Raw genomic sequence first — 14,053 nt, 5'->3', positions numbered from 1 at the left:
ATGGGGAAATCAGCTTTTATAAACTGCCCTGATCAGCATTGCTATCACAGTTTGAACAAAGAACAAAGAAAAGTACAGCACAGGAACAGGCTCTTCGGCCCTCCAAGCCTTCTAAACTAAAATCTTCTACACTTCCGGGGTCCGTATCCCTCTATTCCCATCCTATTCATATATTTGTCAAAATGTATTTGGTTGATAGGTACCATACTACATGTGTTTAATGCAGCGGATTGAGCGATAAGAGTCACAGTATTGTCATTCGTTAGGGTATTATTTGAAGAAATTGACACTATATAAATGATCTGTCTAATGACTAATTATTTCTTTACAACAGTTTTCAGGCAATGGAGTGAAAGCCAATTTCCTTCTCATAACATACAGCTTTAATACATTTTATTAATGGTGAGACTTTTTGGATATTGACAGTATGCAAATTTTAGCTATTCTTCATTTCTGTCCTTAGTTCCAAAAGACCCTCACCCCCAGTGGCGTTGTGTGACATGGAGTCATGATTGTACACTGCTGGCTTATGCTGAAAGTACAGGCACAGTGAGAGTGTTTGACTTGATGGGCAGTGAACTTTTCATCATTCTACCGGTAACACTGAAATTCATCTTGTATATTTCTACATGTGAATGTGCAATGTACTGTCCTATGAGAGTAATGTTTGTTTGCCCGTTATGGACATATGTTGGGAAACCTACATCCAATAGACTAAAAACACGTTGAAAACATGGGGTTTGAAGGAAGTCCGAGGGAAATTGTTGGGATAAATGGAATAATGTAAAATATTAACAATTGAATGTGCACTGTTTTAATATTTATGTAATTATCAGCAGGTAATCAAGATTGAGTCATTTGGTCAAATTCTTTTTTTACAGCAATGTGTACTCTTTTTTTTCTGGCTAAAATTAATTCTTCCCATCTTTTGGTGACCACCTTTGCCAATAATTTGAAACAAAAGCTCATTCAATATGATATGGTGTTGGCATTAAATGAGTCTCCATGTCTGTTTCAGAGGTATCATAGGCTTGCAATTAAAAATAAAATCAACACTTCCATTAGTGCAGGCAAATGCAATGTATTAATACTGTGATACAGAGGGATACAAGCAGGTTAGGCATGTCCTGTTTCTACATAAGATGAGAAAAAACACTGGAGGACAAGTCAAAGCTGTGGCATCTGCCTGGTGATGTGGAAACTTGTGCAACTGGAAACCTATGCAACTATGTCCTGTCCACAAAAAAACAGGGCAAATCCAATCCAGCTAATTACAGACCTCATTACAGTCTTGGTCCAACATGGACAAAAGAGTTGAATTCCCGAGGTGAGAGAGTTACTGCCTTTGTCTTCAAAACAGTCATTGACTGAGGTTGACATCAAAGAGTCTAAGCAAAATTGAAGTCAATGGGAATCAGGAAGAAAACTCTCCAGTAGTTGGAGTTATACCTAGCTGAAAGGAAGATAGTTGTGGTTGTTAGAGGCCAGTTATTTCAGCTCAGGGCATCACTTCTGGAAATCCTCCAGGAGGCCCAACCATCTTCAGCTGCTTCACCAATGATGATTTACAGCATGAGAGAAACTAATGATCACCCCTTGACATTCAATAGCATTACGGTCTCTGAATCCCTCATCATCTGCATCCTGGGGGTTACCATTGACCAGAAACTGAACTGGACTAGCCACATTAATACTGTGGCTACAAGAACAGATGAGAGGCTGAAAATTCTGTGGTGTGTAACTCGTCTCCTGACTCCCCAAAGTCTGTTCCACATTGGCAAGGCATAATGTGGTTGAATACTTTCTACATGCCCGGATGAGTGCAGCATCAACAACATGCAATTAAAGTAGCCTGCTTGATTGGCACCCCTATCCACTATCTTCCACCACTGGTGCACAATGACAACTGTGTGTATCATCTACAAACGCATTGCTGCAGCTCATCAAGGCACCTTACATTTACGCCTTCCAAACTGGCAACCTCTACCACCGAGAGTCAGACACATAGAATAACGCCACTTGCAAGCTCCCTTCCGTCAACGTGACCTGAAACTGTATCACTGTCCTTTCATTGTTGTCAGGACTCTTTCCATGCCCCGCCCTTCCCCCACCCACCCAAGCATCACAAGGGTACTTTGGGACAACAGTGAATGTTGACCTTGTCAGCAATGCTCACATTCCCATGAATGAATAAAAAAGCTACCCAGAATATTTTGATGCCCCTCGCATCTTCAAACTGAAAAGACAATTAGCAAATGGTCGTCATACTATCAGACCAAGCCTAATATTTAATTTGAAAGAGAATCATAATTTAAGGGGAAGAGATAGTCTAAAAATACAGTACTGGTGAAGGCCTCGTGGTATTTCTTTTTTGTAGTGACTTTTAAACAATTTGTCAAAGTTCAATCTGCTGTTGGAGTAGATGTCAAAGGATTATCAATTTTTGAGTAAAGAAGGAGACATATATAAATAACAATTTTTTTTTTAAGGCTACTAGTTCCGCAGGCGATCTTAGTTATGCTGTAGCAGGATTGATATTCTTGGAGTCCAGTGACAATCCTCAGTGTTCAACAGAACTTCTGGTTGTGAACTATCGAGGGCAGTTGAAAAGTTACTTGGTCAGGTAAGATGTAGACTTTTGAAATTGATCTACAGTAGTTTGCATGACATTTCAACTGCACAGATATATGACTACCTCTTGCTACCTTTGATGTGGAGATGCCGGCGTTGGACTGGGGTGGGCACAGTAAGATGTCTTATAACACCAGTTTAAAGTCCAACAGGTTTATTTGGAATCACTAGCTTTTGGGGGGCAGCTCCTTCATCAGCTCCTTCACTCACCTGACGAAGGAGCTACACTCCGAAAGCTAGTGATTCCAAATAAACAGGTTGGACTTTGACCTGGTCTTGCCATCTTGTTAACTACTACCAGCTCAATTCATTATAATTGTTTGGCAGAAATAATTTCTCTTTCAGGAAAATAAGTACTGTCCGAGCTGGTGGCGTGTGATCACTGATCACTTCTATTTAATTACATACATGTATAATCATTGTTACACAAAACACACCTTGCTGAAGAATTTGCTTTAGCCTGTTGGTAAGTTAAATCGGGTACTTTGAATTTCAATAAAACAAATAAAGGCTTTTAGCTAATTAGCATTAACTTTGGGAATGTGAAAATCAGTGAATAGTGAAGTCTGTTTAAGAAAGATGCAGAAATAAAAGTGACATATATCAAACGTCACAGTATTTCTGTCACTATACAGATTAATTATTTTAAATAGCCACAAGAATGTCATACTGGCATTGATTAGTGTTGAGGTTGCACCTAATAGAGACAGTAAATGGACTATTGGGATTAATCTAATGTTACTCAACAAAGCTTGTATTTCAACTGACCATTGCATATACCTCAAACTTTCTATTGTTCACATTATAATCATTAGGTTCTATTATCTATTGAATTGACCAAAAGACATGTAATTTGTGGTAACTAGAGAGCCTAAACAGTGGATCTGTAGCCTGTGTGAAAAGGCAAGCAACTTGGATTTGCGTCCTTAACCAATAAGATTGAAGAATTCTTACTGAAGGGTGGCACAGTGGTCAGCACTGATGCCTCACAGCACCAGAGACCCGGGTTCAATTCTGGCATTGGGTAACTGTGGAGTTTTCACGTTCTCCCTGTGTCTGCGTGGGATTCTCCCGGGTGCTCCTGTTTCCTCCCACAGTCCAAAGAAGTGCAGGTTAGGTGGATTGTCCATGCCAAATTACCCCTTAGTGTCCAAAGATGCACAGGTTAGGTGGGGTTATGAGGATAGGGCGGGGCAGTGGGCTTTGATGTGGTGCTCTCTCCAGAGTGTCGGTGCAGATTCAATGGGCTGAATGATATCCTTCTGAACTATAGAAATTCTATGAACCATGCACAATATAAACCAGGAAGTGCAAGTTAAGAGTAGTTAATGAATGTAAAACCTTGTAGAGGAACAGAATAAAGAGAGGGATAGAAAGATGAGATTATAGAGAAATAAAAGAGACAACATTTTTAAAATTTAAATTTCATTTAAATCTTTCAACTTTTTCAGATGTCCAATACTAATTAAAATCTGAAGGAATGAGACGCCATGATTTTCATGCCCAGAAAAGTTGTTTGGCATGCTGTTAAAATTAACTTGCACTCGAACAGACAAGCTCTAACCTTTTCTGGTTTGATCAGTGCACAGTACAGAAACTTCATGCTACTGGATATGTGTGAATACTGAATCTGTCAGAGAAGTACTGATGTCAAAGTTTAGGATAGAGCAGTGTAACTCAGACAGCAACTTTATAATCCTCGTTTATGGCGAATGTGTGGACGCTGCAGTCGGCTGTCCAGTTTCCTCCTTAGTAATAGCAAATGCTAATAGCCAAAACATACCCTTGCTGCAAAATTTGGGCAATTACGTTGAACAGTTTCCAAAATCCTTAAATGCTTATGTCTTATTTTTACCCTGTGTAGTGTTGGAACCCATCAAAGTTACCAAGAAAATCACAGCTTCAACTTTAACAGTCATTATTCTCATGGTGTTATTACAGTAATCTATCATTGTGACCACAAGTGAGTATACTTTTGTGCTTTTTTCTGCCTTGTAAATGTGTTTGTGTATAGTTGGCAAGTGAGCGGAAAAGTCTTTCTTCTAATTGAGGTAGGCACGTTCTTTACCTTATAAAAATCATTCTTTCCTTTTTTTAAATAATAAGACTTCAGGCTGAAATTGTAGTAGGCTTCCAACGATGTCAGATGAGCAGGTTAATATTAATTTACTTGAATTTTTTTCCCCCAGCCTGGTTTTCATCAGGCGAGGTGTTAAAATGAGGACCAATACTGTATTAAATTTTTAATTACTTTACAAGGAGTAGCTGGGAAGGTTAAAAACAGTATTTTCAAGTCTCATAACGTTTTATGTACCCTCTACCCAGTACCAGAAAAATCTAAATAAGGGTTAGTGTTTGGAATGTAGGTGCAATAAACGTTTAAGAATGTATGGTTGAGATAATGAATAGGTAGCGCACACTTTTTTAGAAGTACTTTTCCCGTTACGAGCAAAACCAATCCTTTAATACTATGCTAAGGAAATAATTTATAATAATACAGGTTACTGCTGGTAGGAGGCTGCGAAATCAGTGAAAAAGGAGTTTCTAAAGCGGCCAGTTATGGAATAACTGCCTGGCGGGTTCTGTCTGGTGCTCCATACTACAAGCAGGTCACCAACTATGAGGATGATGTTGGTACTGTAAGTAGTGAACTTTTTTTGGCCTTTTCAAATATAAGCAAGTTATTTATCGCATTAATAGTCATGTATTAAATAACTTGTATTAAATTTTGTATCAAAGTGTAAATTAATACCATGTTAGCCATATGTTTCACAGTTTTAAGTAAAATACTGCAGTTAAGTGAAATTTTGATTCTTTTGCACAATCATTCATTGGAAGAACATAAAATCATAGAATAGTGCAGCGGAAGGAATCCATTCAAGCAAGCGTGTTTGTGCCAGCTTCACTGAAGCATAATGAAGAGTTAGCCCCACTCTTTCTCAATATATTTTTCAGATTTAGTTTTGAAGGCTATTATTGAATCCATGTCAAAGAATGGTGGAAAAACCATTTAGATTCTGTTGGGTTAATATTTTTCAAGGTCAGGATTCAGCATTATTGGTGGAACTGAAGCGGGACATGTACAAATTGGCGATCGACTGTGAGTTATGTTTCCAAAAGAAATGTGCACTGTTGAGTGAATTGCCTTACATGATGAGCAACTAGACTGGACAGCAGAAAGGAATCCCCTCATTCTCACTGTGACTGGTGAAGATAGAACATAGAACATAGAACATAGAACAATACAGCGCAGTACAGGCCCTTCGGCCCACGATGTTGCACCGAAACAAAAGCCATCTAACCTACACTATGCCATTATCATCCATATGTTTATCCAATAAACTTTTAAATGCCCTCAATGTTGGCGAGTTCACTACTGTAGCAGGTAGGGCATTCCACGGCCTCACTACTCTTTGCGTAAAGAACCTACCTCTGACCTCTGTCCTATATCTATTACCCCTCAGTTTAAAGTTATGTCCCCTCGTGCCAGCCATATCCATCCGCGGGAGAAGGCTCTCACTGTCCACCCTATCCAACCCCCTGATCATTTTGTATGCCTCTATTAAGTCTCCTCTTAACCTCCTTCTCTCCAACGAAAACAACCTCAAGTCCATCAGCCTTTCCTCATAAGATTTTCCCTCCATACCAGGCAACATCCTGGTAAATCTCCTCTGCACCCGCTCCGAAGCCTCCACGTCCTTCCTATAATGCGGTGACCAGAACTGTACGCAATACTCCAAATGCGGCCGTACCAGAGTTCTGTACAGCTGCAACATGACCTCCCGACTCCGGAACTCAATCCCTCTACCAATAAAGGCCAACACTCCATAGGCCTTCTTCACAACCCTATCAACCTGGGTGGCAACTTTCAGGGATCTATGTACATGGACACCTAGATCCCTCTGCTCATCCACACTTTCAAGAACTTTACCATTAGCCAAATATTCTGCATTCCTGTTATTCCTTCCAAAGTGAATCACCTCACACTTCTCTACATTAAACTCCATTTGCCACCTCTCAGCCCAACTCTGCAGCTTATCTATATCCCTCTGTAACCTGCTACATCCTTCCACACTATCGACAACACCACCGACTTTAGTATCGTCTGCAAATTTACTCACCCACCCTTCTGCGCCTTCCTCTAGGTCATTGATTAAAAATGACAAACAGCAACGGCCCCAGAACAGATCCTTGTGGTACTCCACTTGTGACTGTACTCCATTCTGAACATTTCCCATCAACCACCACCCTCTGTCTTCTTTCAGCTAGCCAATTTCTGATCCACATCTCTAAATCACCCTCAATCCCCAGCCTCCGTATTTTTTGCAATAGCCTACCGTGGGGAACCTTATCAAACGCTTTGCTGAAATCCATATACACCACATCAACTGCTCTACCCTCGTCTACCTGTTCAGTCACCTTCTCAAAGAAGATATTGTAAAAATAAATGCAGAATATATTTGTTGATCAGAAATCACTCATCAGGTTTAGAGCCAAAATTCTTACATTCATTGTTGCTATGTATTATAGAAAATATATGATATGATATTGTTATTGATATGATATTGTAGAAAACTGGTTGGCAAGCAGGAAACAAAAAAAAGGAATAAACAGTTTTTTTCCAAATGGCAGGCAGTGACAAGTGGGGTATCATTGGATCGGTGCTAGGAGCCCAACTATTCACTGTATATCTTTTCTATAATATTAATTATTTAGATGAGGGAACTAAATGTAATATCCCCAAATTTGCAGATGACACAAAGCTGGGTGGGAAGGGTGAGCTGTGAGGAGGATGCAGAGATCCTTCAGTGTGATTTGGACAGGTTGATTGAGTGGCAAATGAATGTCGGACGCAGAATAATTTGCAGAAATGCGAGGCTATGGAAAGGCACATTATTATCTAAATGACCTTAAATTAGGAGAGGGGAATGTGCAACGAGACCGGGGTGTCCTCTTACACCAGCCTCTGCAGGTAAACATGCAGTTGCAGCAGTCGGTAAAGAAGGCAAATCGTATGTTGACCTCCATAGGGAGAGGATTCACGTGCAGGAGCAGGGATGTCGTGCTGCAATTATACAGGACTTTAGTGAGGCCACACCTGGAATATTGTGTGCAGTTTTGGTCTCTTTATCTGATGAAGGATGTTCTTGCTTGAGAGGGAGTGCAGAGAAGGTTTACCAGACTGATTCCTGGGATGGCAGGACTAACGTATGAGGAGAGATTGAGTCAGTTAGGATTATATCCACTGGAGTTCAGAAGCATGAGGAGGAGGGGTCAGCATGGTAGCACAGTGGTTAGCACTGTTGTTTACAGCGCCAGGGACTTGGGTTTGATTCCAGGCTTGGGTCACTGTCTGTGCGGAATCTGCACGTTCTCCGTGTCTGCGTGGGTTTCCTCCGGGTGCTCCAGTTTCCTCCTACAAGTCCCGAAAGACTTGCTTGTTCGGTGAATTGGACATTTTGACTTCTCCGCCAGTGTACCCGAACAGGCGCCGTAGTGTGGCAACTAGGGATTTCACAGTAACGTCATTACAGTGTTAATGTAAGTCTACTTGTGACACTAATAAAGATTATTATCTCATATAAATCTATAAAATTCTAAGAGGACAGGGTAGATGCAAGCAGGGTGCTCCAGAAGTTGGGGTTGACCAGAACGAGAGGCCACAGTCTGAGGATATGGGTTAGATAATTTAGGATAGAGCTGATGAGAAATTGCTTCACCCAGAGAATGGGCAGCCTCTGGAATTTGCGACCACAGAAAGTAGTTGAGGCCAAAACATTGAATGTTTTCAAGAAACAGTTAGAATAGCACTTGGGGCGAAGGGGATCAAAGGATACTGGGAGCGGGGGGGTGGATGAGGCAGGGAAGACAGATTCAGATTATTGAGTTGGGTGATCAGCCATGATCATAATGAATGGCAGAGCAGGCTCGAAGGGCCGAATAGCCTCGTCCTGCTCCTATTTTATATGTTTCTATATTCCAATTTTGTAACTATGCTTCTGCTGAACTCTGCATCCCATCAGCTTCAGTTTTGCTAACGAGCCTAATAAATGCCACATTACAATATGCCTTTTGAAAATCCACCTTCACAACTTCAGCTACATTGCCCTCATCCACCCTCTCTGCCGCATCAAAAATCTTAATCAAGTTAATCAAACGAGTTTTCCTTAAAACCCCACACTGACTTTAATTTATTAGTCTATTTTAGTTCGTTAACATTTTCTTTATAATTTTGAAAAGTTTCCCCACTACTGACGTTGAGCTGACTAGTCTGTAATTCCGTGTCTCCTTTTTTGAACAGGGAAGTAAAATATCCAATGGTTTGGCAAATCCACCTATATCTAAGGAGGTTTGGAAAATTGTGGCCAACAACTCTGAAATTTCTACCCTTGAACCCCCCAGCAGCCTAGCATGCATCTGTCCATCACATTATATACTGCCTGCCTTTCGAGTACTATCTCTTTATTTTTCTTTCATCCAGTATCCTGACAAACCTGGTTACCATTGCATTGGTAAAGTCCACTTCTTTGGCCAACTATGTGTAAAAGAAGTCTTTGTTGCCAAAGCAAACTTCTTTCAGAATTTTAGTCATAAACTCCTGCTTGTTTAACCCAACCAATACCCTGTATCTTGTGCTTTGTTTTCAGTCACAAAGAGGTTTCTTAAAGATGCTGAATTTTCAAGGCTTTTGGAGACGGGAATCAAAACAGGTATGAAAAAGTGATCATTTAGTGGATGGAGAGTGCCCATGGAAAATTCAGTCTCCTTTTCCTAACCTTTTTAAAGTTTCAGCTCACAATGGGAAAACGCACTCTAATGTTAAGAGGCCCAATTGCCCTCTGGGTGGGAAGGCTGCCTGCAAAGCTGCCTGGTCTCGGACTTGATCGGAGGGAGGAGGGATTCTCCCTCCAGGGATCTTCGCCAGTAGCCCAGCCCATGCCTGTAAACAGCATTACATTTGTATCTGTCTTCACAAAGTGGAGTCATTCTGCTGGCTTCTCATTCTGACATTTGGTTTCCCAATTTGCAGAAGATTTAAAATTAACGGCCACTTTTCTTCAGCCTAGTGTTCCTCAAATGAAGTAAGTACCAATGTAACCATCTCCACTCTTCAAATTATCTGTACTGTACTATTAGCGCTTTTACTACCTGAGCTGGATTTGTTGATGCTTCAGTTTTACCAGAGCCTGTCTACATTAAGCACTTTGATAAGCCATCATTAAGTTTCAAGATTGTGGTATGCAGTAGACCAGAAGCTCATAAGGGAAATTGGGTGCCAGAAGAGAATGATAAAGTTCCAGCCGCTTTCCCCAGCCAGTCAGTAAACTTTGTTGTTCTTACACCAGTTTTACAATCAAGATCACTGGATTTTTAGACTTTGCGTGCTAGAATTTTAGAGGTTGTTAAAACTCCTGAATACTTTTACTGTATGATCAATCTGCTCCAGATCTACCGCTTCAATTTTCTACAAGAAAAGCCTAGATTGTATTTATAACCTTCACTTGGTGTAAACTCTTCTGAAAGAGAATGTGTAAAAGCCCAACCCACAGCTAGAGGGCAGTGCATACCACATCAGCTCATGGACACCATTCATTGGATTAAGCAAACATGATACCAAATGAGAGACCATCATTCAGTGTTTTCCTGATTTGGGACTCTCAGTTACTGCTGAAAATAATCATACCCAAACAATTGTGCATTATTATAATTGTTGACCAGTACAGCATTTAAAAAAGATGGGAAAGACATACCCCAAATTTCTTTGGTATGTCAGAGGTGCACTTGTGTTGGTAATTTTAAAGTTAAAAGCACAATATCAGTGAGCCCAGTCAATGGATTTGAATGCAGCTTTTGATTTGGATATGACGAGCACAGATGACTTGCCATTAGGGATTTGAGAAAATGACTGGTGGATAATCATCGAATTGAATAAAACTATTGTGTGCTGTGTGCTGGCAGTGAATTGGAAGAAGGATGATGGTGTCATCAGTGTGCTGCCTGTGACGGTATAGTAGAATTATTGAAGAAGAAGAAATCTGAAATGCTGATGTGTTCTGAAATTTTTAACACGAGTCCCTTTGCTGGTGAACTATGTTAACTCATAGTCAAGAAATAAACCGCTCGTAAAAGTGACCTTTTTTTTAAGGAAGCAAAAGACTCTGAGGGCTTTCTAATACTATTTATAGCATTACAGTACTGTTAAACCGTGTTAATATGCACTTGTGTTGGTAATTTTAAAGTTAAAAGACATTGGCCTGGCTTTTGCAGTTGGAATCACTGCTCACTTTGAAGTGTAAATGAGACAGAAACTTCTGGCATCTCCATATGTGCAATTATACTCAAATCAGAAAATTGCTGCTCTGGAACTAGAACGGTATCTCCCTGAGAGCATCGCCATTGAAAAACACAAAGAGCATGAAATTGCTGTACATATGTGATAGATACACCTCTGAAAAACCAGAGAAATTTGGGGTGTGTCTTTTCCATCTTTTTAAAATGCTGTGCTGGCATTATTTATTATGAAACAAACGGTTGCTGAAAATTTTCTTTTACTGATATGGAGTGTAATGCCATCAGATTTTAATTATTGTTAAATTATTTTAATTATTTTTAACTTTATCTATCGGTCATTTTTATCTTTCTCTCTTAACCCATCTGACTTTTCCTCTCTATCACTGTAGCCCCCTGCAGAAGACTTGGCATTGATTGCAGTTTCTAACCCATGTTCTAGGGGCTGGTTTAGCACAGTGGGCTAAACAGCTGGCTTGTAATGCAGAACAATGCTAGCAGCATGGGTTCAATTCCCGTTCCAGCCTCCCCGAACAGGCGGCGGAATGTGGCGACTAGGGGCTTTTCACAGTAACGTCATTGAAGCCTACTTGTGACAATAAGCGATTATTATTATTATTATTATTATTATTATTATTATTATTATTATTATTATTGTCATTATTCAATGATGGTTAAGGAAGTCCTTGCCCTTGCATTGATCTGAGAACCCCTATAAAGAGTGCTGCAGTTAAATGGATTTCTCATCCCCACAAATTCCAGTGCAAACGCCTAGAGGAGGTCCATCGGCTATTCAGTGGCTGGTGCCTTTTGTTCACCGCTGACCACAAAATCCAGGCCAATAAGTGCACTTTTAATCTAGCTTCAGTATTGCATAATGTTTGTGTTTATGTTGCTTGTCTCCATATTTCTTTGATTGTCTGATTCATTTTAAAGTTTCGGTGATTGTATTTACAATAACACAAAGATAGGGAAAACTAATTGTGTTTGAATATTAAGGCAAATGTTAATTACCTTAATATTTGCCTTTTTTATCAACAAAATAATAGCACAACTTTATTTTAATATGACATTATTGCCGTTTCTTATGCTGTGATCAAGTGTATGGGCAATAGGGCAAGTTCTTTGTTGACGACGATAGACTGCCTTGCTTGCATTTTTCTAACATGTGGATTACCTATGGTGTACTCAGAATTGAGCTGAAATTTTCTTTTATTTGGAAAATAAATTTAATAATCCAATAAAACCTGTTAATGTCGAGGAGCTATTTAATAAGGCTCGAAGGGCTGAATGGCCTACTCCTCTTAGTTTTTATGTGTACAGAGTCTGGGCATTACTTTGAGTCATCTGGTATTACGTGGCAATATTTTTCACCATCGGTTGCTGCTTGTGCCATGTTTTGCAGGATGGAGTTTTCAAAATGAGTTTGTCTCCTGATGGGACACTCCTGGCTGTCATCCATTTCTCTGGTCAGTTGACTTTATGGGAGATTCCTTCCCTGAGACAACAGAAAGAATGGAAACAAGATGTACAGGTGAAATTTGCATTTTTTTAATACAGAGGATATATAAACGGAGTTCCATGACGTGTAGCTTTTAGACAAAACAAGGCAGTCATTAACATTGAAGGAGTTCAATCAGTCCTCTTTCTTCCGAGGAGATGAGTCAATCCCATTCCTCCACTCTATGTCCATAGTGCTGCAAGTTGATTTTACTCAAGTGCCCATTCAATTTCCTTTTGAAATCATTGATTGCCTCTGCTTCCAACACTCGTGGGTAGCAAATTGCAGGTCATTACCAGTCGCTGCGTTCTTCCTTATATTCCCTTGCTCAATACCTTAAATCTTCACCCCCTACACTTTGCACAAATTGTAACAAAAAAATGTTGGGAGAGTTTAAAACAAAAGTTTTTATTTTTTATGTTTTGTGTCTCTTTCTGGCTGTCCAGTGCCATTTTCTCTCATACACACGTTAGAGTACATTAGAATTTTCTGAGTCACCGTTGAAAAAAATAGCAGTCCTTTGGATTATAGGAAGGCCCTGCACATTTGGGAAGAAGGGGGGGGGGTAAAATAAATATGTCAACGGCCATGTGAAATAATAATGTTGAAAGCTTTTTATGTGATGTTAAATGACTTGGTAAGAACACTAAGGGGTACAACCAAAACACCCTGTCATTTTTTTATTTGCAGTGCGCGCGTGATTTATTCTGGTGCCCGGGCCCTTTTTATTGATGCAACTATGCATGTGTGATGTCTTAAAGTCACTGATTCGTGCAGGAGCTTTTAAGTGGCCATGCAGCTTAGAGAAAAGATTGTATTCCGGGAACGGAGTTTTTACAATAAGTGCAGGACTCCTTTCCTACCTAGCATATAGTAAGTGCTGCAAGAAAGGGAGCACCTCTGGATCTAGCAATCGAAATTGAAGAACAGATAATCAAGTAATTGGATTGGATTGGATTGGATTTGTTTATTGTCACGTGTACCAAGGTACAGTGAAAAGTATTTTTCTGCGAGCAGCTCAACAGATCATTAAGTACATGAGAAGAAAAGGGAATAAAAGAAAATACATAATAGGGCAACACATATACAATGCAACTACATAAGCACTGGCATCGGATGAAGCATACAGGGTGTAGTGTTAATGAAGTCAGTCCATAAGAGGGTCATTTAGGCGTCTGGTAACAGTGGGGAAGAAGCAGTTTTTGAGTCTGTTCGTGCGTGTTCTCAGACTTCTGTATCTCCTGCCCGATGGAAGAAGTTGGAAGAGTGAGTAAGCCGGGTGGGAGGGATCTTTGATTATACTGCCCGCTTTCCCCAGGCAGCGGGAGGTGTAGATGGAGTCAATGGATGGGAGGCAGGTTCGTGTGATGGACTGGACGGTGTTCACGACTCTGAAGTTTCTCGCGGTCCTGGGCCGAGCAATTGTCATACCAGGCTGTGATGCAACCCGATAGGATGCTTTCTATGGTGCATCTATAAAAGTTGGTAAGAGTCAATGTGGACATGCCGAATTTCCTTAGTTTCCTGAGGAAGTATAGGCGCTGTTGTGCTTTCTTGGTGGTAGCGTCGACGTGGGTGGACCAGGACAGATTTTTGGAGATGTGCACGCCTAGGAATTTGAAACTGCTAACC

The 14,053-nt window shown here is 40.3% G+C and overlaps 1 protein-coding gene across 1 annotated transcript in view; it reads left to right on the top strand.

The window, feature by feature from the left end:
* nbas (NBAS subunit of NRZ tethering complex) overlaps positions 1-14,053 on the top strand; it is a 381,349-nt gene that overhangs the window by 19,687 nt on the left and 347,609 nt on the right. Inside the window, exons 7-12 of the mRNA XM_072498805.1 lie at positions 464-597; positions 2,490-2,623; positions 4,496-4,594; positions 5,132-5,270; positions 9,279-9,341; positions 12,326-12,454. Coding sequence (XP_072354906.1) covers positions 464-597; positions 2,490-2,623; positions 4,496-4,594; positions 5,132-5,270; positions 9,279-9,341; positions 12,326-12,454 — 698 coding nt within the window. The remainder of the gene's footprint in view (positions 1-463; positions 598-2,489; positions 2,624-4,495; positions 4,595-5,131; positions 5,271-9,278; positions 9,342-12,325; positions 12,455-14,053) is intronic.

The sequence above is a fragment of the Scyliorhinus torazame genome, chromosome 4, assembly GCF_047496885.1.
Source record: "Scyliorhinus torazame isolate Kashiwa2021f chromosome 4, sScyTor2.1, whole genome shotgun sequence".
Lineage (NCBI taxonomy): Eukaryota > Metazoa > Chordata > Chondrichthyes > Carcharhiniformes > Scyliorhinidae > Scyliorhinus > Scyliorhinus torazame.
This window is presented reverse-complemented; position numbering and strand designations above follow the sequence as displayed.